This window comes from Bombus terrestris, chromosome 7 (assembly GCF_910591885.1).
Source record: "Bombus terrestris chromosome 7, iyBomTerr1.2, whole genome shotgun sequence".
NCBI lineage: Eukaryota > Metazoa > Arthropoda > Insecta > Hymenoptera > Apidae > Bombus > Bombus terrestris.
Genome location: NC_063275.1, coordinates 15,556,529 through 15,582,723, shown reverse-complemented (window position 1 = coordinate 15,582,723; position 26,195 = coordinate 15,556,529). Strand labels below are relative to the sequence as shown.

At 38.6% G+C, this 26,195-nt stretch overlaps 2 protein-coding genes, 1 long non-coding RNA gene and 1 other non-coding gene across 10 annotated transcripts; 3 read left to right on the top strand and 1 right to left on the bottom strand.

Annotated features, from left to right (window-relative positions):
• The first annotated feature begins 140 nt into the window (after positions 1-140).
• Positions 141-23,569, top strand: LOC100643407. 3 transcript variants are annotated; one of them, XM_003396668.4, is made up of 7 exons: positions 141-275; positions 12,510-12,633; positions 17,518-17,628; positions 17,721-17,858; positions 18,078-18,175; positions 19,117-19,282; positions 21,870-23,569. In XM_003396668.4, the coding sequence occupies exons 1-7, from the start codon at positions 150-152 to the stop codon at positions 21,971-21,973; spliced, it is 867 nt and encodes a 288-aa protein (XP_003396716.1). In that variant the 5' UTR covers positions 141-149; the 3' UTR covers positions 21,974-23,569. The 3 variants fall into 3 exon arrangements, with proteins under 3 accessions (XP_003396716.1, XP_012165796.1, XP_048263068.1); XM_012310406.3 differs by lacking the exon at positions 19,117-19,282 and adding an exon at positions 18,883-19,048; XM_048407111.1 differs by lacking the exon at positions 19,117-19,282.
• LOC100643892 lies at positions 1,008-23,811 on the bottom strand. 3 transcript variants are annotated; one of them, XR_007224561.1, is made up of 4 exons: positions 23,595-23,811; positions 11,710-11,870; positions 1,683-1,722; positions 1,008-1,354 (listed from the first exon to the last, which is right to left on the bottom strand). It is a non-coding gene; the product is annotated as an uncharacterized LOC100643892 (transcript). The 3 variants fall into 3 exon arrangements; XR_007224560.1 differs by lacking the exon at positions 1,683-1,722; XR_007224559.1 differs by lacking the exon at positions 11,710-11,870.
• Positions 16,290-17,002, top strand: LOC125385382. The gene is made up of 2 exons (XR_007224562.1): positions 16,290-16,435; positions 16,546-17,002. It is a non-coding gene; the product is annotated as an uncharacterized LOC125385382 (long non-coding RNA).
• Positions 23,812-23,946: 135 nt separating the features above from the next.
• On the top strand, positions 23,947-26,047 carry LOC100643286 (glutaminyl-peptide cyclotransferase). Of its 3 annotated transcripts, none has more exons than XM_012310409.3 (6): positions 23,947-24,127; positions 24,289-24,432; positions 24,678-24,947; positions 25,017-25,178; positions 25,238-25,463; positions 25,536-26,047. In XM_012310409.3, the coding sequence occupies exons 1-6, from the start codon at positions 24,032-24,034 to the stop codon at positions 25,685-25,687; spliced, it is 1,050 nt and encodes a 349-aa protein (XP_012165799.2). In that variant the 5' UTR covers positions 23,947-24,031; the 3' UTR covers positions 25,688-26,047. The 3 variants fall into 3 exon arrangements, with proteins under 3 accessions (XP_012165799.2, XP_012165800.1, XP_012165801.1); XM_012310410.3 differs by having other exon boundaries at positions 23,987-24,127; positions 24,266-24,432; XM_012310411.3 differs by having other exon boundaries at positions 23,991-24,127; positions 24,272-24,432.
• Positions 26,048-26,195: the final 148 nt, after the last annotated feature.

The following is a 26,195-nucleotide window of genomic DNA, read 5'->3' as shown; positions in this document are numbered from 1 at the left end:
CTCGAGGACGACGTCGATTACCTGTTGCTCAGTATTTTAGCTCGCTGTGGTGCCGTGTGAGGTGAACGTAACATTAACCAGAGTGGAATCTAGTAGGAAAATCGACGGAAAATAGAGAAGAAAAAGAAGAAGAAGAAGAGGATACCAAGATGCCCTGTTCCGCGGTGACGCTGTCCCTCGCGACCATAACCGGTATCATTGCCACTGGTCTTCTGGCGATCGCCTTTTCTACGGATAACTGGCTCTACACCGAGGTCAAACGTGCCCAAATCCAGGTTCGAATTCGTTCTTTCCAAGTACTTTTTCTATGACGCAGTCGCGAATTCCTTTATGAACAAAAAATTTAGGATGCCACGTTGTGCTCATTTCTATCTTACATGTTCTATGGATAACCCTGTTTCTTCCCTATAACCGAATATCGTAATCGGACATCATTTATAGTTGATACATCTTCGTTCCCTCTTTTTCTTTTTACTAACAGTAATTTGTGCGAAAATGTTCGTTGCTTGATCCATTCCGACGTGACTGTCTCGATATCTCGCTCTTTCGCAGATGATTTTTGCGGTCCCGTATGTAGGATACGATTCTCGAACGGCGAACGTGAGAACAGCGTTACATTCTGGGAATGCTTCACAATATTTTCATAGCAGAAGTACTGGTTCCCTTGTATCGTTCATTGTATCATCCCGGATGCAGTCAACATTGCTCGTGGCGAATTTTCATGAATTCCAACGTAGAACGTTCTCCTGGAGAATCATCGATGACACCTTATACTCTCGAATTTTTAGCATCGGAAGGGATGTTAGAAATGCACTGCTGATTCTCAGTAATAAAGAAACATGGTTCTTGAAACGCGATCTAATTTATAATACGTTACATAGAAGAATTACGGTAAACGTGTTTGAAAGTTCGTTCATTGCATGGTTAGTGTTCCGTTGTTCGCATATTTTGTAATTCCTCCGGTTCCTCAGAAAAAGAAAAAACACAGATTACCGCTTCTGACTCGATGAAATTTTATAAACGTTTAATTCCTATTCCAAAATATTTGACAAACTTGTTCACGATGGCGATACTATGATCACGAAAATACGAAGAAACGATTTCGTTGTTCGTGAAGCAAGACCGGAAGTGGAATCTCCTCGGTTTCCGTCGTCCTTGTCACAGGTGAATGTTCGGGTGGAAGGTCAAGTTCATCCTGGAGGGCGTTGAGTGGTTGTCGAGTGGAAGAAATTCTCACGAAGCTTTCGTGAAATATTCCACGGGAAGCCGTATTACATTTATAGCGAACGATACCGTTCTTCCATGCAACTCGCTTCAACGTGAACTCCATTAAAGTCACGATCCCCTCAAGATCCTGGAAAGTGTTACTTTTTATATGTATTTCCAGTTCAACAGTCGGTTAACGAACGGTTCGATGATGAATAATACGAGGAATTCTGTTTCCTCTTTCTTTAGCTTCAATCATCTACGCGTGAAGTAACTAAAAGATTTCAAGAATCGTTCTCTTCATTTGTCACGTTACATGTTAACATCCAAGCAAATGATTCTACGATTGCTTAACTTTCAATCTTCCGCGACATATAGCGATTTCAGTGTCACGGAATTCCAACCGACGGTATTAAGTGTTAATAGAAGATACGTCAAAGGAACATCGTTTCGCATCGCGTGTTGTATATACTTACTACGGTAGTGGCAGAAAGTATCCGTGCATGCACTTCTATTCTGTAATGAAACGTTTATTATCATGTTCTATATTTCATTGTCATGGTATAGAATTTTCGTTGCGAAATGAATGTACTACCATATGGTACGAAATTTAATATACTCGAATCTAATTAGTTAGTACGTAAATGCTATACTAAGTAGAATGGTGTGTAAGTAGTTTTTGTAGTCACCGTATACCCAAACTGACTATGATAAATCTCTGTAAATGACAAACTCTACGATAAACTTTATAAAATCTAAAATGTATCAACCGCGTTCGTCGTAAACAGAAACGCTCTTTAGAGTAACCTTCTAGCAGAAACCAGTTATTAAACCAGAATTGTTCCTATAGTGTTGGAACAGTCTTGTTTAGAATGGAAAAATTATGAGGTTTTCATGTCACGGTTGGATCGATTGCGATCGCTCGAGCAATTCGATTTCGGCCACTCGTGTTTCTAGTTCGCAGCGTGTTTCGAACGATCGACATTCCGGACCGCGCCCATTTTCAGCGCTTGTCGTCGTTGGCTCGACAAGTTTTGCGTTTAGCCGTATCAGAAAGCACGCAGCGGAGCGGCGCAATCGTATGCACTCTCCTTTATGGGAATCGGCCGCGGATCGTGCCGAGACACGGGCATTTTTCTCTTAAACGTACGCCGCGATTTCGTTCACGCGCAGCTTTCTTTCGACACTTTATTTGGTAGCTAGCGTTCAAAGAAAAAAAAGATCAGTCGACTTTGTAAATTTTCTTGAGAAGCTTTCTTGCTGATTCAGCGACCAAAGAGACTTATTCGGTAGATGACGTGTTATTAATGATAAATTTTACTGAGAAATGCCACGAGACCGAGTCTTGTTTGAGTTTGAACTCCACTGGCACTGCCACCATAAAAATGTTCAGAGCGACAGCATATTAAAAGGGAAAAACGTTAACGAATACGATCGATGGAAGGTCAATGTCTTCGATAGGATTAGAACTTTCTTAAACTTTGTCTATATATCTATCCTTTATTTACTTGTTGGAATTGGAGTAAGATCGACTCGTTGGAACACAGAGAGTTGTCTTTGTGCCAACTTCCTTTCATCGGTTTGCATTAATTATAGACTTCAATCCTGAACAGAGACTGATCCATCAAAAGAAAAAAGAAATCGAGCCAGTCGCGAATCGTTGCTTTATAAGAATCAGTTTATCGAGCCGTGAAGAAGAGACTCACGGTCAAAAGACATCAATCGACACAAATATCCTCGTAATTTAGCACAGAGAGACAGAGGAAACGCATACTCATTCTTGGACGTTGTCCAAGAAGAAAAACTTGTCGCGATTTATCATTATGACACGAGGGATTTCTCAAATAGTCCATTCATTCGCAATCCCGCTGTTCTTAATTCAGACTTCGTACTCACGGCGTTGCGATTCATAATTTCATCTAATCTACGATTTTATTTGCCATTTCCTCGCGACATTTGTCAATGATCAAGATATACCTATTCGCAGGGAAGCAATGTTAGATCTCCAAAAAGATATGCAATGCATTGAATGTTATCCATATTTTTCGAAAATGTATGTTAATGTTAGAACTATTAACAAGACAACAAGGAAGTAAAGTGTAATTCATTGACAGGAAAGACGAAAAATATTTCAAGAAAACACTGGCGAAGCGTCACAAATGGCAGGATGTTTAATAATTCATTTTAACTAGATCTTTCGTAACTTTCGCTAAGTGACCCGTTGTAGTCAATCGCCTTGATCATTCTGCTAATTCTGGTACTAAATTCGTTCCGTAATTTAATCGCAAGTCGGTTCTAGGCGAACGATCGTCGGGGTATCATTGCAGTTTCCTCGCGGAGCGGTCGATCGTGGTCGATAGAGAGGAGGCATGACGTACCAAGCTCTGTTATTTTTGCCAGCGTTTTAAGCGCGTTTACCTTGGCTATCGCAGTCGATGAGCACGCATTAGAATAAAAATGTTGGTTTGTTCCCCCGTCACCGTCTACCAGGCAGATCAGTATATATAGTTATGCTATTTGTACCATCTCCCCCTGAACGGTGCAAATGATTACGGCCTTCCGATCGTGCAACGTCGACTGCCATTAATTTCCAACATCGGCAAATTACGCTGCCATGCGCTATGGAGAGCCTCTTTTCTCGAGAACTTATTTGGCCGAGGAATCCCGTTGACCTTTGTGCTCGTTTCCCTTTCGCGATGTTCCATGCTTTTCGCCTCTTTCAGTCGGCAGATCTTTGGTCGAGATCAATTTAGCGTGGCTTCAGATAGTCATCTTCTAGCATTAACACGAGAAAGACGTAGAGACCTCTGTTCTGCTTTTGGCATCGTGGAATAAGAAGATTAATTGATGTTGCGCTGACCGTAGGAAAGTAAATATCGATGGATAAGATTATATTCTCTAAGCTGTTGAATTGCCACTCGAATTGCCAATTTGTCCCAGATATGTTTTTAGATGATGTACAGTATCATTTGCTAAAAATAAGTTTTACGGGATTTCCTTAATGAAGACTGGCTCGTAATGAGCATGAGCAATTATCGCAAACATGAAGTAACCGAGTTCGAAGGCTAATATCTGGTAATATCTTGTTTCCTCTTCGTATTGGTTTCTACTTGTTTTAACAGGAAACCAGCTGGCAATGCACGTGTTGCACACAAAGCAGAGCTTACTCGCAAACTGTTTTCGTTTCTGGGATCAGACAGACAAAGCCGACTACGAACGTGACTTTGTATCGGTTGATTCACATTTGTTCCACGTGCTATAATAAAATTTAATCACACCTTCCAAACGGCACGAACTAAACAAATCAATGTCGAAACTTTTATGCCGAGCTATTGTTCGAATTTTATGAGCCGTTTAACGCAAAAAGCGGTGTAAATAAAAATGTTGATTATTGGATAATGTGGGATAAAGTAAAAATTCTGCGAGAGATCGAGTTGACGATTCTCGCTTATTCCGAGATCTATCTACCGAGAAAATAACGAAGATATACTCACACCACTTTTCTACGAAACGGGATGAAGGTTACGCTTTCGAGATGTGTTGTTAAAGGCAAAAAATTGATTTACGCCACTTCTGCATTAAACGACTCGTATAATGAAGAGCAGTGCGAGAAAAAAATTGATAAAATAATACAGAAGCAGGTTTTCTTATAAATAAAATAAGGTCAATTTGAAGGAAATATTCAAGATTCTAAGATATCAGAATTGCCGGGAAGCACGAACGAAGTCACGCATTGTAATCGGACGAAACAAAGGAATCGTACAGAATTCGCACGTCTACGTTTAAAAACCTTGAATCCTGAGAATAAACCTTGCTTTTCGATGGTCCAGTGCTCGTCAACATTCATGTGCTTGTCACGCTCCAGAGCGTCGAATAATGTTTGAAGCTTCTGCGACCAAGTCGTGATCGTAGCGTGACTGGACCGCTAGGGTAACTCCAACTTGATTGATCAAGATGCTAGTCCTTGCACCGGTTTATAGAACTCAATTTCTTTTCTTCCTTGTTTTTTTTCTTTTTCTTCCTTTTTTTTTTCAAGAAGTTGCCGAACCGTTTATCAGAGAACATCGATTCGCAATTAGTTCATCGTCGCTTTTGTTCCTCATTACTGAACAGTTTAAGTATCATTAATCGATACATGAAACTGGAATTGCCACGATGCGTGTTGATATATCTACAACTCGTTGTAACACAAATTTCGCTGTTACGAAACTATAAGACCTCGGGAAAAAACATGTTGTTCGATTCTTACGTCATCAGCGCGGCGTTTTAATTGCGCGATGAAGATCGCTGTTGGAATTTGTTATTGAAGATATTCTGATCGATGTTAATCAGAGTCACTTTTCTTAAATCGAATATCAAAAATCAAACGATCAGATGGACAATTCAAAGACCGCAAACCGCACCTGTACGTCTGCATTTTGAAATTAACAGCGGCCATTCAATAATAATCAACTGAGCATTGCAAGGATACCAGAGCTATTGCGGGAACGATCGGAATGTCGTTTTCAACAATAAACCTTTACCTCTCTGCCACGTACTTTCGTTGTTGCGCAAACTGCCTGTCTCTGCCGGTTGTAGGGGATAAGACACAGTCTATTAGCCGGTAGTCTCTCGAACGATCTCTGCGTCCATTCATCACCTATTTCTCGTCAGGAAATAATCTGGTGCGTGGGCCAATGTTCGCAAAGTCAATGCATCATTGTTCGAAGGTGGTACGCCGCGATTCCGGTCTACGAACGGCATAACGTGAGAACCCGGGCAACGTTACGTTACCGTCGAGCTTCATTGGGTAATCGAAAATCGCGAGCAGCAACAAGAGTTTCATAATCGTTCGCTGAATTCACATTTTATGGCGAATGCTTGCGCCGGGAAATCCCTACTTCATTCTTAACGACGACGATCGATATTTCCATGATTCACGTATTCATCGCTTTTTTAATGTCTGAAAGCGAATCCAACAATCAAGCAACGTACGTACCAGTGGCATTAGAAGGCGATGTCGAATAGTAGAGATCATAATAACGTTAAGAAATATTTTTGCAAGCAAATTACACGGTTGGTGTAGCTAGGCTTTCGCAAATTCAACGACAAAGTCGACTGTCAATGTCTATCGCCCTCGGGGGTAATAATGATCGTACTCGCCGAATCGAGAAATAGGCTAATGACAGGAGGATCCCCCGGCGTTGCGCAAGTATGATTGCGACTCGCATAATTCGTACGAACGCATGTGTTTATTACGTCGATGAACAACCGGTAGAACTGCGGTCGCAAGGTATAATTGCGGTTCCATTGAAGAAATCGTGACATAATCGGAACATCGATTCAGGGCACGAGTTACAAAGGAACAGGTAGTAAGAACAACACGTCCTTGCCTTCGAACGTATACGACGCATTATATTACAATGCAAAGTCGATTCTTCGACCTTCTTCTTCCTTCCTCGCCATATTTCCCTCTTCGCCATAATCCCTCGATGTAAATTCGTCAGGAACGTCTCGTGGAATATTAACGATTTAATCGTTTAATTACTGTTAGAAAAAGTAATCGGAGCGATACTGAGAGCGAGCTGCATGAGATTAGAAGCTGCAAGAGATTATAAGAAGAAATTAAAATTTTCTAGGAAAATTAGGAAATTACACACATTTCCGGCCGCGTGATTCTTCAATGCGCATAACAGGTGATTACACGAGTGGAATGCTAGAAACAGCTGAGAAATTACATCCCTCGCGTTCCCCTGCTGGGTGCACGGAATTATATTCCCTGAAATAACGGAACCCTTCGTTTTATGTCTCGAATAGTCGGTTGGATGAATTGCTCGAAGCACGAGGGAAACGAATTACGCAAACTTGAAGTAACCGAGAAATATAAACGAAAAATCCATCGCAAGCTAGCGTTCCCTGTAAAATCACGTTTCCTATTCGTTTCTTCGAAGGCACTTAATTTTAGTCTTTAGTAAATTTAGTTTTTACGACTATAAAGTTTCGATAATCTGGATCGAAACGTATCAAATTCTTGGGATGTCTATAAGTGGATAAAATGTAACGTAGCTCGAATAAAGAGACGAAGATGTCGTTCGACATTAGAAAATTAATGATATCAAAGCGAAGAGAATTTATTCGTATATCGGTGGAAACTCGATGGCTGGTTCACCGCGTAACAGTGTTGAAAAATCGAAATGAAAGTTGCTCCATTTGCAAAATCGAAATGTTATTGAAGAACGAGTTTTCACAGTGAGCAGAGCCGCGATGTTCTTTTTTTCTAATCCAGGCCGCGATAAGGGGCATTTAATTAATGCGTCGAACCCGCAAGGACATTGAACTCGCAATATCCCCTTTTTGCTTTGGACATGTATATCTTGCGCTACTGGTTGCTGAAAAAGGAGAAGCAAACGTGATTTTTTACTGAGATAGATTTGCTTGCAATAACAACGAATAATTTATACTTTGACGAGGAGAACGTTTTTCCATAACGTGTAGAAACAAACGCTTTTTTATTGTAATATTTCCTCTTCCGGTTAAAAGGTGATAAAATCTAGAATATTTTTTCTAGCAACTTTGTTGATTCTGGAAAGGCGTCTTTGAGACAAAAAATAAAATGTCGACCGTACCGCCGTGAAAGTTCCTGCATGGTAATAGGGTTGGTTAACAAGACATCGCATAAATGAACCATGTAACAAGCTAATAATGCACTCGATATAATCGTACAATTACCATATATCATTCGCGTTTTTTATCAATCTAGACGGAACAAAGGGAACCTGGTACATTTTCTCCTGTCGCTAGAAACAGGACGTTTTCCGATTTATGTCAAGATCGTATCTAGGGTAGTTTTTTTCAGAAAATCCCCGCCAACTATTATCATCCCACGCGTACAGAGGTTACGCGTTGTCGCCCACACGGGCATACTTCGCACTTTATCATTCGCAAGGTTGCTGTAACGTTGGTGAATATGGCGCATACTTGTCCCTTTAACTGTGATACCGGTGCATAAGTTAGCTCACGACTCTACGGTTGAACTTAACACGTTGCATTTCCGTTTGTCGACGTGTTATACAATTGAAAACCGCTGCATCGAACCGAATAAGCGTTGTTCAATTTTTATTACTCAACGATATCTCAATTTTTCGTTTATTTATGAAATCTTGTATTCCTAGGTTTTCACCTATTTGTTCCGTCAGGTTTTCACCAGGGAATTTTTATAAAGAAGTATACTTTCGATACGAGTGAATACAGAGAGTTGACGCAACGTAGAAGATTGGCCAAGAGATTCACGCAGTACCCTAGACCCCGGTCTTTGCTTCGTTTCCTACGCACAAAAGCTAATTACCCGAGACAACGCAACGTCAAATCCCCATGATCAATCATGCTTGCGGATCCTCTCTCCACTTGAACGATCTCTATTGTCGCGAGGCATCCTCGACTCGTTAAACCTCCCAAAATGAAAGAAAAGTAAAATCTCGACTAATTAACGCACTTTCATCGCGATATTAAGTTTCTCCGCAAAAAAGACAGTTTAATTGCCGCGGGATAGTTGAATCGCGTTCAAACCGAGTCTTGGACGGTTTGCCATGGCGACAATTGGCTCGTGGCGAGCCGAAGATTCTCGTCTAACTCTAATGTCTAACGATCCCCATTGAGCGGCGCGCGTCGGGTCTGCGTTTTCCTTTCTATGTCAAAGAAATCGCCGAGGCTCGACGATGTTCCCGCGCTTGAGGCGAACAGCGCGGCGTGGCGGTGGCGAAACAACGATGTGAAAGCAGATTGGAACGACCTGGACAAGCCTCGATGGGCCTCTACGACTCTTTCTTTTCTTTTTCACGCACGTGACAAACGATTAAGGACCGTGAGTCCGTTATACGTGCCGTTGATTCACGTGTACCTTGCAGGCGCTTGCGATACCTTCGTCCTTCCTCTCTTACCACCGACTATCGGTTGGAACTCGTGCGTGTTCACCTGTTGACTAATTATCGCGGAAACTCGAATCGTTGCCTGGCGTTCAAAGTCGTTTTCGACGCTGACGATTCTTGGATTCTTGAGAAAGCGGATGCTATATTACACTAAAATCTATTGTAGCGTCTATGAAGAACCGTTTATCTTCAAAAACTATCGACCCTATCCATGATTGACTTTCTTTTTCTTCCAGTGTTTCTCTAATATCGTAGTAATAGGATGATTTGTAAAACAGTAAACCGAGTTTGATAATCTTGTATCTGCAGTATGCGATAGACACGAGAAAGTAAATGCAGTAGTACCAAGTTTACGTGAGGATCTAATGCAATCTATTTAGTAGCGAGCATAAAAGTGGGCAGAAAAAGAAAGGAAGTCGCGTGATTCATCGTCGGGAAACAGGCTGTGCGATTTTGCTATTTTTACAAGCACTATTTCCATATCATTACAATATATCATGCATTTCCAATCGATCATTCATAATCAGATTTATGAGAATCGGTTCACGAAGACAACTGAATGTAAGAAGAATGAAAAAGTTGCGAAATTAAAGCAATATATCGTCAACAATGCTTATCGCGCCGATCGTGCACTCTTATAGAAAAATGTTGCATGAGGCGTGGATGTTCCTCAAGGTTAAGAAGATTTTGCAACTTGCGAGTATTCGGAATCCGATTACCGCGCCTTATGTTCAAGCATGAACGTGGGATGCGAAATTTCTCAAGTTTCCTCTAGAAACACAGGCTCCCTCGCAGCTTCTGTGGAAACGATTACAGTAGTCGATAATCTCGATAGTCATGATCTCGCGTAAGCACGTCGGAACACGAGCGGGAAGCGTCATTTTCAGAGGAAACCCGTTTCTGAATTACGCTCACGAGGAAGTACATACGCTTTGAAATAAGCCAATAGGGGGAAAAAGCAGGAATGTTGTTCCTTCCTGCGTTTGCACATGTCCGAAGAATAGTCTGATAGAGTTAAACCACACCAATATTCCTTCACATGATAATTATAGGCTAACAAAATGAACGAATCTACTTGTAATATGTGATATTCTTAGCTTAAGGTTGCATTTCGATGGGTTTCGATACAAATTAAATGACAGAGAAATAAAAGCGATGGTGAAATTAAGAAATTAACGATCGACCCATCAAAAGTTTGAGAAGATATATGTATATTATTTGGATAATCAACGTTCTACGATTTTCTTAATAGGTATATTAGTATACCTGATGAAACCTTGAGGAAAAAAGGTCTTGATGTCCGTGAAATGGTGAAAACACGTTGATGGTAGTTTGCCAGGAAATTTACTCGAGACACGCATGAGAATCACGCGTAGCGAGCCATCATTATATCGCGGAATAAGTACACGGATCTTAAACGCTTTATGAAAACAAGTGTTTTCTGGTTTCGTGCGATTCACACCGCTCGAAAGATTTCCCGCGCGACTCCGCATGCCTTATTACACTTTCTACGTGATGCTGTATCAGAAAATTGCCAGCGTACTTTCTAAAATGAGCCCGATAGAGATGTCCTGGAAATTACCGTGACGTGGCCCCTATCGATCTCTTTGCAAGGAATTCGTGTAAAACAAGAGTGATTTAAATCCTTTTTATGGTTGAGGACGTAGCAATGTTCGATTGTAATTTCTCGTGTGTCAAAGTTTCGAAGGATTCGGTCATAGTGTTTGATTCTACAATGATAATATATATTATATGATTCTTTAATTGTATGTTACGTGAACGCGATATTATCGTTATTTTTTTGCACATACAAGTGTAGAAATTACCGGGGCGCTCGTACTGGTGGATCTTTAAACAGGTCTTTAAAAAATGTAGCACACTCGTAGCGATGTGGGTACTAGTTATTCACGGTAGATTTAAATAGCGTCGTTGTCCTGGTTCCGCTACATCCAGTAATCTTCCAAATAACAATCGCTAATAATTAGCACGTTGCTTAAGGATCGATGGATAAAACGAATAATCAAAGTTCATTGTATAATGATAACTTTGGCACAAAAAATATACTTAATATCGTAGAAGAAATATACAATTTGCCTGCGATGCTCATTTTCCTAAACTCACCGTCACGTATTTCACTCTCTCCTCGACTCTTCCCCAAACACGTTCTCTTAATTAGATTTAAAAGAAACTGGAAGCTAAATTTACTTGTACTCTACCTAATTACAACCACTGAACCATTAAGCAACCAGGAATAAAAGTACCGTTCTTTTTCTCACACAATTTGAACAATATGTACGCGAATATACGAAGGCAAATGGAAACGGTGGTAAGAAAGGAAAACTAGAAACTCGTTTCCATGTTGAGGAATAGCTGTAAAAGGATTCTCATACTTGGTCGACGATGCAGAAGAACGGTTCTGCGCCGAGCTGTCATAAGATCTAAAATTACATTTAATTTCGAGGGCGGTATGCATGGCGCGCATCCTCGATCGCAAGAAAGTCCGGAACTCGAGCCGACATGGTTGAGTAAACGCGCTCTCTAAGCCTCCTTCTAGGATAACGCACGGCTTCGTTTCTTCAGGAAGTGAACGAATAGATACCTGTGCCTGTCGTTGGAACTGAAAATTTGTAACACGCCTATGATTTCCTTTCCTTCCGCAATTTCCTCCACGGGACCCGGTTCAGCCTCACCTGGTACACGTAACTTCCGACGAAAATTCATTCCACGCGATAGTCTGCGTGACTCTCGGGCTATGAGTACCTGGATCAGACAATTTTCTAAAGCTTAAGTTTCCGTTTCTGAAACGCGTACCAACGCGATCGTAACTAAAATTTCTTAAAATGAAAGGTCTCGCTTTTTGAATCGACTACGTTTTTAGTAATTCTAGGTAATTTTCTAATTAGATAATGTCCCACTTCCGATCATCGGTTTACTTAGCCACCAGTCGATGAATAGGTCGTTTGCCAGCGATAAATTCCTTCCAAGTTGCGAAACGGTGGTTTCACGAGAATCGACTGAGGACGTTTCATGAATAATTTCTGATAATTTATTCGACCGGACTTTTTCCAATTGTATCGAAAAACGTTTGGCCTCTTCGAATTCACGGAGAATCGCGATTCTTGCTTTCTTACTTTCTAGCGATCATAACATTTCCATAAAGCGACTACAGCCACGTCTAATCTGCATTCGGAAACCAACGACCGTTCACTTTCCGTTGCAACAATGTTTCCTTGTTCCCTCGCTATCGTTTTCACCGGCTGCCCGATCATTTTCGTCGATTACGCTCATTTACGATTCGTTTGTTCGGTGTGATTAACTAATAGAATGACGCGTGTGTGAATACAAAGGGAAGGAATCGTTGGATAGCGTGAATCATTCGGACAAATTGTTTTGTTGCAGCAATATGCAGCCAAGCATGCCGAGCAGAGCCACTTGGTGGTGAAAATGAATACAAAGTACTATTACTACACGAGGACGCAGGGTCTCTTCAGGATATGCTATCCCAAAGAAAGGCCACCGACTGGTAAGCATAATTGTAATCGCACTTTCCCGAATATATCGCTATCAAATTGTGTGCAAACGCGTTATCTAAGCGATAGTTTGGCCGCTTGTAACTTGGCACGTACATAGTTTCAAGTGAAAGCCTCGTATCTATTGCAACGTCTGCATCTATCGCGACTCAAGATCAATTTATTAAAGAATCATCAAAACTAATGTGAAATATTTGTGAAACATACTATACGCGTATTTCATTGCCACTGCACCTACAACCGTTTCACGTTGATGAAAGTCGCGGTACAATTTGTCTTTCATTGGAATTTCGCTTTCAGAAATTGGTTATTGTTTAGCAAGGTCTCGTGTCTCTTGAATACATTGTAATTGTAACAACAAATTCCGCGACTATGGAAATATTCGCGAATTTTGGGAAAATCTAACGCGACTAAAGCTCGAAAGTGACTTTTCACTCTCGCGAGTTCTGGTCCCTATAAAAGATGTCGGCCTTTCGGAGACTTTCTATGTTACGATACCGTAATGTCGCAGGTTATTCGATCCCACGTAATAGGTTAAGAGTTTATAATCTGCCGATTCGGTTGCACGCAGTTCGAGGAGAAAGGAAATGGCTCTGGTGAAATTGCTGATGTGTACGTGATGGTCCAAAGACGTCCCTTTCGAGCTTCTACGAGGTCGCTTGGTCAATATTGACTCGGCTGGTTTCTATCCTGTCTGTTTCTATCACGTGGAGAACGCGTTTCACGGAAATACTATATACTGTACATAGTTCTCAGTCAGATACACAATAAGAAGTTGATTAGTCAAATTCTGTAAAAATATGCGAAGCTTTGTTCTTTCGCTTCTTACATAGCAATGAATGGAAAGTAGGGTAACCGCATTAAGTTTTTGCGAATGACAGGAATTTTTATGTTGCAAAGTAATCATGGGTAATTTAATTTTTTTTACGAGTACCTAACTGAGGTAAAACATGATATTAGGATCTGGTTCGGACCCAACGATCGTTAGACCATGAAAATTTTAGATTATTTCATTCACAACGAGATCGTTTGCTTTGTGTGAACTTCTTCTTTACGTACTTCTGAATGTCTTTCTACAGCGAAATCAACGCGTTTTCGTGATCGTTAGAATTAGATCCATAACTGGACTGTTGCGACCATAATTTCATACCCAGCAGTTATTTTCACTCAATTCTTTTACGTATTGATTCGTTCGTTGAAATGAACTATTTAGAAATATCAATCTGCAGTCTCATTAGCAAATGATTTTACTAAAATTTTCGTGATTAAGATGTTAATAGTTTCGTATTTACTATATCGTGTTTAGAAAACGTGTATTTACAAATACAAAATAAAGTAAAGCGTTAGTTAGTTCGAACTGGTGTGAAATTGTTCAGCTCAGTGTGAAATGAAAATTTCACATGGAGAACAGTTTCACAGTCGCCTGGTAAATAGCAAATGCAAATGCAAATGATCAAAATCTGTCGTGAAAGATATCTGCTTAATTTCACGCGATACATAATATCCGTGAATTACTGCACTACCTTTTCTTCCTTTCAACTTTCTATGGTAATGATGCGTGTTAAAATCGAATCTACCTGCATTCAATAAGGTATTAAGTATCGATAGTAAATATGTCTCACCTTCGATTGTAACACAAAAGGGTAACGATATACAGGTGGACATTTATAAACCACGTTTCATTCACCTAGTTAGGAAACAACACTTGGAAAATAAATTTTCTAAAATTTCAAATTCACAATGAACAATTTTCTTTCCATTCGGCGTAAAATTCTCGTACAATGGCCAATCGCACGAGTTCGACAAATGGAAAGTTCGTTTGCATAATAAAAGAAGCCAGGCCCGTGAAAGGGAGCCAAGAGCAGCAGCTTCGTAACAAAGAGCCGCATTTCCCAGTCTTCACAGCGCATGCAATTAGGATTATCGTTGTTCATATGCAAACAACAAACGCGAAAGGGCGAAGTCTTTCTCTGCAACTTTTTCAATGAGAGGAATTTCGTGACGATTACAGCAGCCTTCGCGATTAACAGTAGCAGCATGGATCGATTGCTACTCAAGATCCTATGTAGCTTCGATAAAGGAAACATACACAAAAATTCATGATGATTTAAGAGCGTTGAGACAATGACAAACAGGATTATGCGAGCCACGTAACATCTTATGATTGAATTAACCTGCCGCACCTGGCACTTGCCACCGGCTTACACTTTGCTATTCATAGTTGTGCACTCATATCTATCATAATCAAACTCGGAGATCTTAAATTATACGAGTGACGTACGTTCGAAATTTCATATCCCGTACTTTCTACTTAATTCGTTTCTTTATTTTTATCCTTCTGAAGAACCTCCAATGTTTTTCTTAATAGAGTAATAAAGATAAAAGGAACAAAATAACGGAAAGCAAAAATATTAAAACGGTAATGGGACTAGGTGGAACGCCGTCTGATTCGCATGAGTGCCGATAAGCGAATGCCAGAATTTTATATTCTCCCATATTACACGCACACCTTGCTAAGTTGCTGGCTCTATAAATGACGATAGGAAATTAAACATCTTAATTCAGAAATGTCAAAGAAAGAGAAAAAGACAGCATTCTAGGCCTTGTTGTTGAGATAACCAAAAAAGGTATCGAGAACAATATATAAATCAGATTGCTATAATAAAGGAACGTGAGGTAGCGTTATAATACAGCATTGTAACTAGCTACTGTTAATTCGCGTCGCCTATCAACACCTAGTACGTCCACTCATTCCTCCGGTTGAAGCCTGAATATTCTATGAGCTCATTATTCGAGAAAGGTTCGCATTTTCTCACGATGAGAAACGCAGGCATTTTCTAAACTTTGCCGCAGTGTAACGGAGTAATTCCAGTTTGTCCGGAAGTCTCGAGTTTCATGAAGAACCTGTATCCTTCGGAGGAAGAACGCCACGGCCGTGGAGAATCAAAGGACTTTCGGTAGAGCTACTATACAAACTGCTATTTTTGTTCGTTGTTCGAGTCGATATCGAGTTTTATTATAACTGCGAACGCGCCGAGAAACGAAACGCCAGTGAATAGAAAGTACTGAGAAATTCTCGAGGAATGAGAACAACGATGGATGTTGTTCTCGTCGTTTGAGCGGAAAACAATTCAAACGATCGATACATCACGTGTACTGTCTTATACCGTTCTTCGACCGCACGTTCCTTATCGGTTCAGACGTTCCGTTTGTTTCCGGCGTTCCATTTCCGGTCTTGTATTTGATTCACTTAGCGTACGTGATCACTGTAAGTGCGTAGACCTCGGCGAACAAGAAAAAAGCATTCATTGGAAGAAGCATTCATTGGAATTATAATAACAATGTGTCAAAAATACGTGTTGTAGTTATAATGAATTAAGTGCAGAATTAAATTGACAGTGTTTCATGCCGTAAAAAGACATTTATCGATATTTCCACGGACAGGAATCGTGCTACAAAATGGGGGTCAGGTGCATACGTGGCGACCATCGTCGATACACGCGTGAAAAGTTTAAAGAAGCCGGTCATCGTCCGGTTTCGGCCAAGATTTTTCTTTTATTTAAATATTTTCTGTCTTGCTCGAGGTGACAAATTGTAGTAAGAACGGACAAAAGAAGGGGGGCAGAATGGATGCTACGACGACCGAATATTTCTGAATGACGAGCTGCTATATTAATGCATATACAGTTAACCAAGAGTCAACGATCTTGGCATGGCGCCTCGTTTAGGCGAAACTAGATTCGAAGAAGGTCGAGGAAACGGTCGTCACCGGCTGAATTTCAAATATTTCAAACGGTATGCGCGTTTGCGCGATGCATCCCTCACGCCTCTTAATTGAGCCCTCGAATTACTCGTACACATTATTTCTATCTTCTAATTTTCTCTCTCTTTTTTTTTTTTTTTAGGAAAGCTTTTTGAGAAAGGAAGTCTACAAAATCTGTGAATAATTTTTCAACGTAATTAAATTCGAAAGAATAGAAAATTTCATAAATCTCTACACACCTCCTATACAAGAAAGAAGGAGGAGCATGTAAAGGATCGAAAAGATCGGTGATTCGCAATTAATGTCATTACACTTTTCTTTGACGTTCCTAGAAAAGACAGGAAACCGTGAAAGCATCACGATACGAGCGCGACTCTTTCTTTTCACTACGTGAAATGCCTTTCGAAAGTAGTATTTCGTAGATTTGGAATGACCAAAGAGTACCGTTGCCCATGAAAGACAAGATAGAGGTATACTCGAGCCAACCAACTTGAGCATGTGTGTATACACATGCCATGTACATACATTCTTTACAGCCGGTGATAGCGCATTGCATTCTGGGTCACGTGCTTTTCGATACGCGTGTACACGATATGCCAGGGCTGTAACAAAAAAACTCGACACCTTCTAGCTCAAGAATTCCTACGATCGATTCGAATTGATTCGAACAAGCATTCGAGTCACCTATCGAGTTACATAATTGCTCCAAGTAATTAAAAATCACTTTGTTTCTTGCAACAGCAACTTTTATTCGCTATTACCTTCTATATAACCGATTATCAGCACGTGAATATAATATAATCTTGTTTCATGACGTTTCAACTAGAAATAAATTTCAGTTTGAAAGGTAATAGTTTGCTAACTGGTATTCATATTAGGAGTAGAAGAATTCGGATCCTGTTCATTTTGCAACTAGCCATTAGACACGTGCGTAATTAGAACGTCTCCGAGGCAGATTTCCATGGCCGTCGATTTATCGGCAACAACCGTGAAACTTCCTTAAACAGGCTGCATCGATTTTTCGCAATTTCCCGCGGATTTCGTAAATTCATTCTGCACGTGTCAATTAAACGTCGGATTAACATGGTTTCTCTGTCGTGGCTAATTGTTGCAGTTCAAACCTACTTAAGTCCTGTGGAGACACACTGTATGAACATCAATTACTTCATCCCTGACGAAGAAAACCTAACAAGGGGCTTCTCGGACGATGCAATGACTCGACTTCGTACGTAGAACGAATTAAATAAAATATCGATACGGCTTCAATGATGTTACCTTAAATTTACATTTTCATCGCTGTACTTTATTGGTTTTCAGACATGGGCAGATCTGTGATAGCTCTGTTTATAGTGGGATTCGTCGCAATCTTTACGGCATTCTGGACGGGAGTGGTAGGCTGCTGGAAGAGGTCACCAGGAAATATCACAGCCACCGCAATCTTGATGTTGCTAGCATGTTAGTGGCTTCGTAAATTCAATGCATATTCTAACCGTTCACTCTATGATTAATGGCAGACCTACGTGTAGATATTTTTCAATTATTAAAATGTCAAAATATTTTACAATCGTTAAATTATCATTAAACTAAATCAAAAGTCTTAAGAAAGACGATCGCCAGCATTATATTTAAAGAATAGTATTATGTGTATTAAATGGTATCTGTTTGACGACACAGGCCTATTAAGTGCTAGCGCCATGGGGCTGTGGCACGGAGTGGAATATTATGAGAAAGAGAAAATCGTCGGAGAAGAGTACTATCAACAATGGAGTAACGTAAGTAACGTTTTTCCTATCCATGAATATATACTTTCGTATAGTCCAACACCGGTTAACACGACAGCTACCGCGCGTGTACACATGTTCAAAGTTTGTTAACATTTATTGACATTTTCACTCGGCATCAACTATCATTTTTCAAACTATCGTCTATGAAAATTAATTACGTAATTGCTCGTGGATTTCCGTAGTCGGTCTCGTGTCCATTAATGTGTGCATCAAGATACGATAAACACTCGCTACCGCAATGGACTTGTGTAATATAGAAAGTACCTTGTTGCTTTCAATATTTACCAAACGAAAATATTTCTATCTTCGCTTCGACGAGATTTAAACAATCCTGATGCAATTTCGCGGTTAAAAACAATCTCTACGATTTACATATTATTCTATTTCCAGCAATTATATCATACAAGTAAGCTGAACCAATTCATATTCAGCTTTACCAAATTGCAAACGCAAATCCAAACCAACTAGCTGATAAAAAGATCGATAGAAGGATTCGATAAAAAGATTGAGGAACAGTTAGATATTGGTTCACCTTGCTGGTTCCAAATAAAAAATTCCTTACAGCCATACTTTACTATTCGAAGCATCGACCCAAACGGCCGGAAGGCACCAAGGATCAGAAAGAGTGGCACCAGAAAAAGGAGAAGGGTTTTCGAAGAAGGAACACGACTGTTTACAAAACAATTTGCCCGCAGGTTTTAAGGGACAACGCAGTGCAGTGGTACGGCTGGTCGTTTTACCTTGCCTGGCTGGGGGTGGCTACGTGTTTAGGCACGATGACGCTATTCCTCATAGCGGCATCCTGCCTCCGGCGGGAGCATGCCCGCGAGCAGGCACAGAACGTTCAATACATCATGCCAGGTGACACGAAAACACTGAAACGACCGTACTAACTTCCCCCATCTTTTTTTTCTGGAATGCGGTTCTAGGTCCTGAAGGACAACTCACTAATCTCGTACGACTGGTCGTACGTGGTCGCTTGGGTCGGCGTCGGTTGGTCGTTGGTCAGCGCGATCTTGTTTAGCGCCGCGGCGATTTGCTTGAGGGGCGAGAGAATGCGCGAGGAGGCGATGAACATGCAGTACCTCATGCCTGGTACATATTTAACACCTTTTGCTTTTGCCACGAATACGACGAGCTCGCGCGGACTCCTGTTAAGGTCGAGGAACCCTCGCGTGCTTCCCGGCTACTTCGCACATGTGGTGATTCGGTTGGAAAATTATTTTTTCTTTGAAACGTTTACTAGAGGAAGCCGAGGAATTAATTAATGGAATAGCTTTTTAGCTTGAACATGATGCGAGTTTTAGATTGGAAAAAATGTAAATGGACTACAAAGTGGGAGTGGGAATATGTGACGTGACTATGGCAATCACGTTGACTTGCAGTTTTCTTTTCGTATCACGTTCTTTCTTTCTTTTTTCTTTTTTTGTTGTAATCGAATGTGGTGACAGATGTCTTGAAATATTTATAGTTATAAGAAAGGAGTCTGCGCGTGCATCGTGTACCACTAACTTTGATTCATGATTACTGGGTTGACCCCGAAAATGACGTTGCTTGGTTTGAAAGTAACGACAGTCGTTCTACTAACTCGAATCGATTCAGATGATACTAGAAGTTTAACGGAAAAAATAGTTGATGTAGAAGCAATAAATCAAGATTTTACGTAAAGTAGAAATCGCCAGACCATGATGTAAGGGAATTATAGCGCTCGAACGCAACAGAACAAAACAAGAGACTGCCGCGTTAAATTAATTATCTATTACGTGTACGAACAGATACTAAAATTTGATGTGTTATACGAAGAAGAGTTATTTCTTAACATGTACTTGAATAGCAAAGAATCGATATATCGTAGACGGAATACTTATATTTAGTTTGGCATATAAATTAGCAGAGACATTTACGGTTGGTATGACCGACACTTCTTCAATTTTGTCGATAAAACTATAAATAACATACTACGTGGTATCAAAATCATCAGAGAGTGGAACAAAGTTAATTGGAATGAAACGTGAAAATCTTGTTAGAAAAACAAGACTGCATCAAACTTTCAAATATATCTAAATGTTTAATTATCAATTGCTTCTATATCAACAAATACAACAATATATTTTCAACTCTAAGATGATTACAATAAAATGACCATAAATCCCACCTTGGAACGTATCACGGAGAAATAAGAACGTGCAAATGATTGCAAGTACAAACATAATGTATAAATGTCAAGTGATTATAGATTTAACAAATGGATCCCTAACTAATCATACTCAGAAAATCAAAGTACTGACAGAGAATGAGACAAATCGTTGCCCGCTTATTTAACATTTTAATCAGATAAATTGACCCCTGTACGAAAATGATATGTTGTACATAAAATACTGATCGACATAAGGTAAAGTTGTTGATTAAAATATAACTCCGTTTATCCATCCGTAGATACCATCAATCATTAAGTATTCATGCATTGAAAGAACAAAAATACTCGATATTCGTCTTTGTGAAACTCTTACTCGTTCGGCTCACGGTCTGTTTCCACCGCGGATTAAAGCAATTTTGTCATGCTCTGATCCTGAAGAAAACTTTCTAGATGAAATGATCTCCATCGATCACCGATTTAAGCGATACTTTGTGTTTCATTCTTCGAACCGTTTCAAGTTTTCTTTTCACTATAAAAAGCAATATCACTGAGAGTCATCGCTTAAAAGCTATTCATAAACTGCATATTAAACAGACATTTCGTTGAACCGGTTGTTGATCCTAGTTCGGTTACGACCAGGATATTTGTGTTAACCTTGTAATTTTCTTGATAAAAATCCTAAACACCGGAAGAAAAGCTACGTAAAGCTACGAGCTATCCACAAGTGTGTTTTAAGTAGCCCCTTGGAAAGCGACACACTTGCCTAATTTTACGCTTGATCCTCTGACGTCTGCTGCTGTGCGAAGATTTCCGCGTTTGCGTATTCATCGACGTGCACAGTCACCTTGGAATGTAATTTAATTCACGTCCACTATCGCGAAAACGAATAATCAAAAGTATACTTCGTCTCACGAAACAGAATCAACGTCATTTCTCGATCGATCATCTCGAACATCCACGAAATAGGAGCCGTATCTATTTTAGCTCATCTTCTTGTCAAGTCGAATAATCGATAATAATATTCGTATCAGAAGAAGTTATTAGCAGAACGGGATTGTAATTATCGAGCGAATTTAAAGTGCAAATTCGTCTGTTAAGTAATCGAGTTCTTAAATCGATCGGAAATGGCATCGTCCAGCCCCGTTTTACCCTCTCATAATAAACGAAAACTGCCAATATAATACCGATTGAAACATTGAAGCGTGGTTCTTAGCATGTTGCTATCTTTCTCTGTTAAGCGATTCAAAGCTTTTGATAACAGTGTCTTTTGCATGCAATCAGTAAAGACTACGTTTTATTCGCGTCTATAACTTCATATGCATTAGAAGGATCAATTAAAATTGAAGGATCTTGAAGCGATCTTACCACTTTCATCTATCGATAGCTAAAAACTGAATGAGACACCTTGTATATTTATCTCTTTAAATTCTAGATTTGCGACTTTCAATGACGATATATCCTTGACGGAAGAATGATTATCCGCAGCTAAGAACCACCTCCTGCACGAGAAACGAAACTAATATTTTATTTTTTTCATGGTTTTAGTATATCCTCAGAAGCAACAGTACGCTTATGCAGGCTACCCAGCACCGGCAGCATATCCAGGACCTTACTATCATGGATCGCAGTACGGACCGTACAACTACTGAAGAAATTCCGTGTCATCTCTATCAACAGGGGAAAGAAAGAGTCTAGAGCGCGGAGCGTGAAACGTGCTCGTAGTGAACAAAATGTAACCTGGCAAGCGATGATTCCCAAAGGGAATGATAAAAAAAAAAAAAAAAGAAAAACGAAACGGACGAGACAAAAAACGAAGACGCCGAGAGGTCGATCGTAAATCCCAAACCGAGCCTGCACGAGGAGAAAAATAAAAAACAAAGAAGGACGACCTTGGGTCCCGCCCTAGGTATAATTTATCATTTGTTTTAAACGATACGTTACGGACGTTCTGGTGCACACCTGCGGGTCCCACGATCTCCGATCTCCGTTTTCTCTTTCGGCAGGTGTCCGTTTGGAACATGATCGCTCGCACGGGAATCAGTTTGACTCGCGAGAGAGACAGTTGCTCAAAAACAATCCGCGTACTTACTTAGAACTGGGATGACCCTATATGCAATAATACTTCTTTTTTCTTTCTCAAATCTAATATTCTTTACTGCATTACTCTTCGTACGTGTTGATCGTGCTAGGACAATAATAATAGTAATGGTAATAGTAACAATAATGAGAAGAGATATGAACGTGGAAGAGAGATACGTAACATAAGTGTTGGTCATTGATTACACGTTTGATTGGCTACATGATCTTTCTCAGGTGAATGAGGAACGGCATATCGTTCAACATTTATCTCGCAATATCGTGACGTCGAATTTCTAAAAGTACCGTACGACTGATGAGGTTAACCGTCAATTCTTATAGTGCCTTACTTTCAATTACCTTTCATTCTTACTGTAAACCGACAGTATGGAACATTATCATCACCGACAGTATCGTCGAACGCTTCGTTACCTTTGTTCCAGTTCAGGCAAACAATTTATTAATTATACGAAGGATATTCGACGATATATAGCTAAGTGAAGCCGAAACTACACTGTTCCTTTAAAGTGAAACAGTGTAAACTCGGCTTTAGAGTTAGCAAACCGAGTGGAGGGGCGAATACGTCAAACAAATATTGTGCAAAATTGTTGTTTATTTATGTTCGAACGAGTAGAAATTTCGTCAGCGAAAAAAAAAATTCGACAACATGGTGCGAGAGAAATATCCGTTAGTCAAATCGATATAAATGGCAAAAAGCGTAAAATGGGTGCATCGTATCATTTATAGATATCACATTTCATAATAATGATTTGCCTCATCAACTCACTAGACTTTTTAATGTGTAGATTCCCTCTTTTTTATAACGACATATAAGATTTCTTGTTGCGGTATCGTTACGTAAGGTATTAAGAAGTAAAAAATATTTCAATTATTTTATACATGCATATTTTTTTGAGTAAATAAATTAAATCAGATTTATACCAATTATTACTTCTTTCAATTGTTACAATTATACTATAAAAGTTAGACGAATGTGGAAAGAAATTGAATTATGTAAGTATACATAACTGTTTGTTTATGTACATTCAAAATCGGATATTTTATTGTACTCAGAAACAAATATTATTAAAAATCCTAACCCTTTATGTATTATAAAAGGTGCAACGTATCATTAAAAGTTATTTAATATATTTGATACGTTATAAACAGGTATGAATAATTTTTTTTACTTACCCATGAAATTCCAGCTTAATTTTTCTGTTCCTTTTTTTATTAAAAAACGAGACGTTATCCACAGAATCAAACCGGTTTGAAAACACATTGTATCTTCAAGGCATGCATATTTTAAAGTTCAAAATGTAAAACTAAAACAGTAAATAAATTTCATCACAAGTCTAATTTACTGCAATACACAAAGTACAAAAAAATGCTCAATAGATAACATTCAGTTCAACATTTACGTGTATTTATAAAAATTCGAAAAATACGGAGAGATTTAGCCGATATGTATACATACACATTCTACTTGACACAGTTAACCAATAGCAATCGAGACATCCATTAGTCACGTGTGACGTGAACTTTGTTTCAAAATGGCGACGCGAATTTAATTGCCACAATGGCTGCTTTGCGGCATTCAGTTCAGTGGAAGTTTGCTATAGTGTACGACGATGATCTACTTTGGCCTGTTCTTTTTTTTAATTTCCGTGGGTGTTTTAATCACTGACTCAAATATTATAACACAAACAAGTTTTCGGAATGAAAAGGTATATAATACACAGAACTTGAATATTTTTAACACTCGTTCATTTTTATCAGATGCTTTCACTTTTATCTTCTGCGTATTCATTGGCAAAAATCATCTTTCGTAACACACGTCATTGACTATCGTTAACATACATCAGTTACAGTCATGAAATGATTCCAGTACTATCACACGCCAAGTAGCCTATCAAGAAATCAAATAATCACATTGTCAGATCTGTCAAATGTCGATCATATGAACGAAGTTTTAGATAACATATGCGTTGTGAGAATCGTTGGAACACCTGAGCATACAAGAGTAAAAGATGTAAGTTGAAATAGTATTAGTAACACAGGTTTGTAAAAACAAAGTTACTAATTATAATATTGGGAAATAATTGAATGAATGGCGCAAGAGAATGAAAAAGCATGAATAAGAAGTACATATATACATAAATAGTATATATGCAATTATTATTATTATAATTAATTGCAATTATTATAGTAGTATATATGCAATTTTTAATAGGAAATTACTCTTATTGATAACAGGATGTATCTTCTTTCTTATAGTACATCAAGAAATCAATGAATGATCTTAATTGGACTGTTCAATCTGACAGCTTTGAAGATCAGACCCCAACTTTTGGACCTTTACTGTTTGAAAATATAGTTGCAAAATTAAATCCTAATGCAAAGAGGTATTTGGCATTAGCTTGCCATTATGACTCAAAGTATACTAGAGAAAGGAACTTTGAAGGTGCTACAGACAGTGCAGTACCATGTGCTCAAATGATTAACTTAGCTAAAGTTATGAATGATTATTTAAAGTCTATAAAAAATGTAAGTATACATTGGATGTAAGTACACATAATTTTTATTTGACTTTTTAAGATTTTTTTGTGCTTGCAGAGTGATATTAGTTTAATGCTTATATTTTTTGATGGTGAAGAGGCTTTTAAGGAATGGGGTCCAAAAGATTCTATTTATGGTGCAAGGCATTTAGCTGATGTTTGGCACAACAATCATATTAATTATACCCAAGGAGAAAATGTTTCTGAATTAGATAAAATTGTGAGTATTAGTAAATACATACATCTTTATATAAATACTCATTGCTTATTTTTTTGTAGGATTTACTGGTTTTGTTAGATTTAATAGGAGCACCAGATCCAACATTTTACAATTACTTTAGTAACACAGAGAAATGGTATTCTTTATTAATGAGGACTGAAAATAAATTAGCTTCTTTAAAGAAGTTTGAATCTTATTCTTATGGACAACCTACACAAACATACTTTCAACCATACTCTGTGGAAGCTTATATAGAGGATGATCATATTCCCTTCTTACGTCGAGGTAAATAATTTTTACATGTACATATATACATATTATATGTTGCAGATAATTTCTATAACATATGTATTTCAGATACTCCTATTCTTCATCTAATACCATATCCTTTCCCAAAGGTTTGGCATAAACAAAGTGATAATCGGAATAACATTGATTTAAAAACAACAGAAAATATCAATAAAATTCTAAGAGTTTTTGTAGCTTCATATTTACATATTAATATGTAACAAATTGAAAAATATTTACATCGCTAGAGAAAATTTTATTTTTATTATGATGATATTAAATAACGTTATATAAATATAATATAAAATGTTAGTTAACATATACGAAAATAACAATATTTTATAATAAATTTTAAACAGAAACAAATGAAGTTTTCATGAAGTTTTCATAGATTTAATAATTTGTACTATAAATGAATTTTGTATTATACGCGACTTTTGTAGGATAAATTATTCTTAACGAATCAATGTAATTTGATGGTACTTAATGCGTCTACTTATGTACAAAACGTTTATATTACATATACACGTGTAAATTATGGAACAGAAAGAAAAATATAAATTATTTTATCTTAAATAAAATATGTTCAAATTGGATAAGTGAAATGATTTTAATACGAATGCAAGTACGGCATAGATAGAATTACAATTGCAAATGTCATTTTAAATGTGAGTGCGATAAAATGGAAACAACAAATACATACATATACATATATATCCATATATATAT

Excerpts from the sequence above, each read along its gene's own strand:
- LOC100643286 (XM_012310409.3), top strand. The coding sequence starts at position 24,032 with ATGATCTACTTTGGCCTGTTCTTTTTTTTAATTTCCGTGGGTGTTTTA. Across the intron at positions 24,128-24,288 it reads CAAGTTTTCGGAATGAAAAG|TACTATCACACGCCAAGTAG; the intron begins GTATATAATACA and ends AAATGATTCCAG. Across the intron at positions 25,464-25,535 it reads TATTCCCTTCTTACGTCGAG|ATACTCCTATTCTTCATCTA; the intron begins GTAAATAATTTT and ends TATGTATTTCAG.
- LOC100643407 (XM_003396668.4), top strand. The coding sequence starts at position 150 with ATGCCCTGTTCCGCGGTGACGCTGTCCCTCGCGACCATAACCGGTATC. Across the intron at positions 276-12,509 it reads TCAAACGTGCCCAAATCCAG|CAATATGCAGCCAAGCATGC; the intron begins GTTCGAATTCGT and ends GTTTTGTTGCAG. Across the intron at positions 17,859-18,077 it reads AATCTTGATGTTGCTAGCAT|GCCTATTAAGTGCTAGCGCC; the intron begins GTTAGTGGCTTC and ends TTGACGACACAG.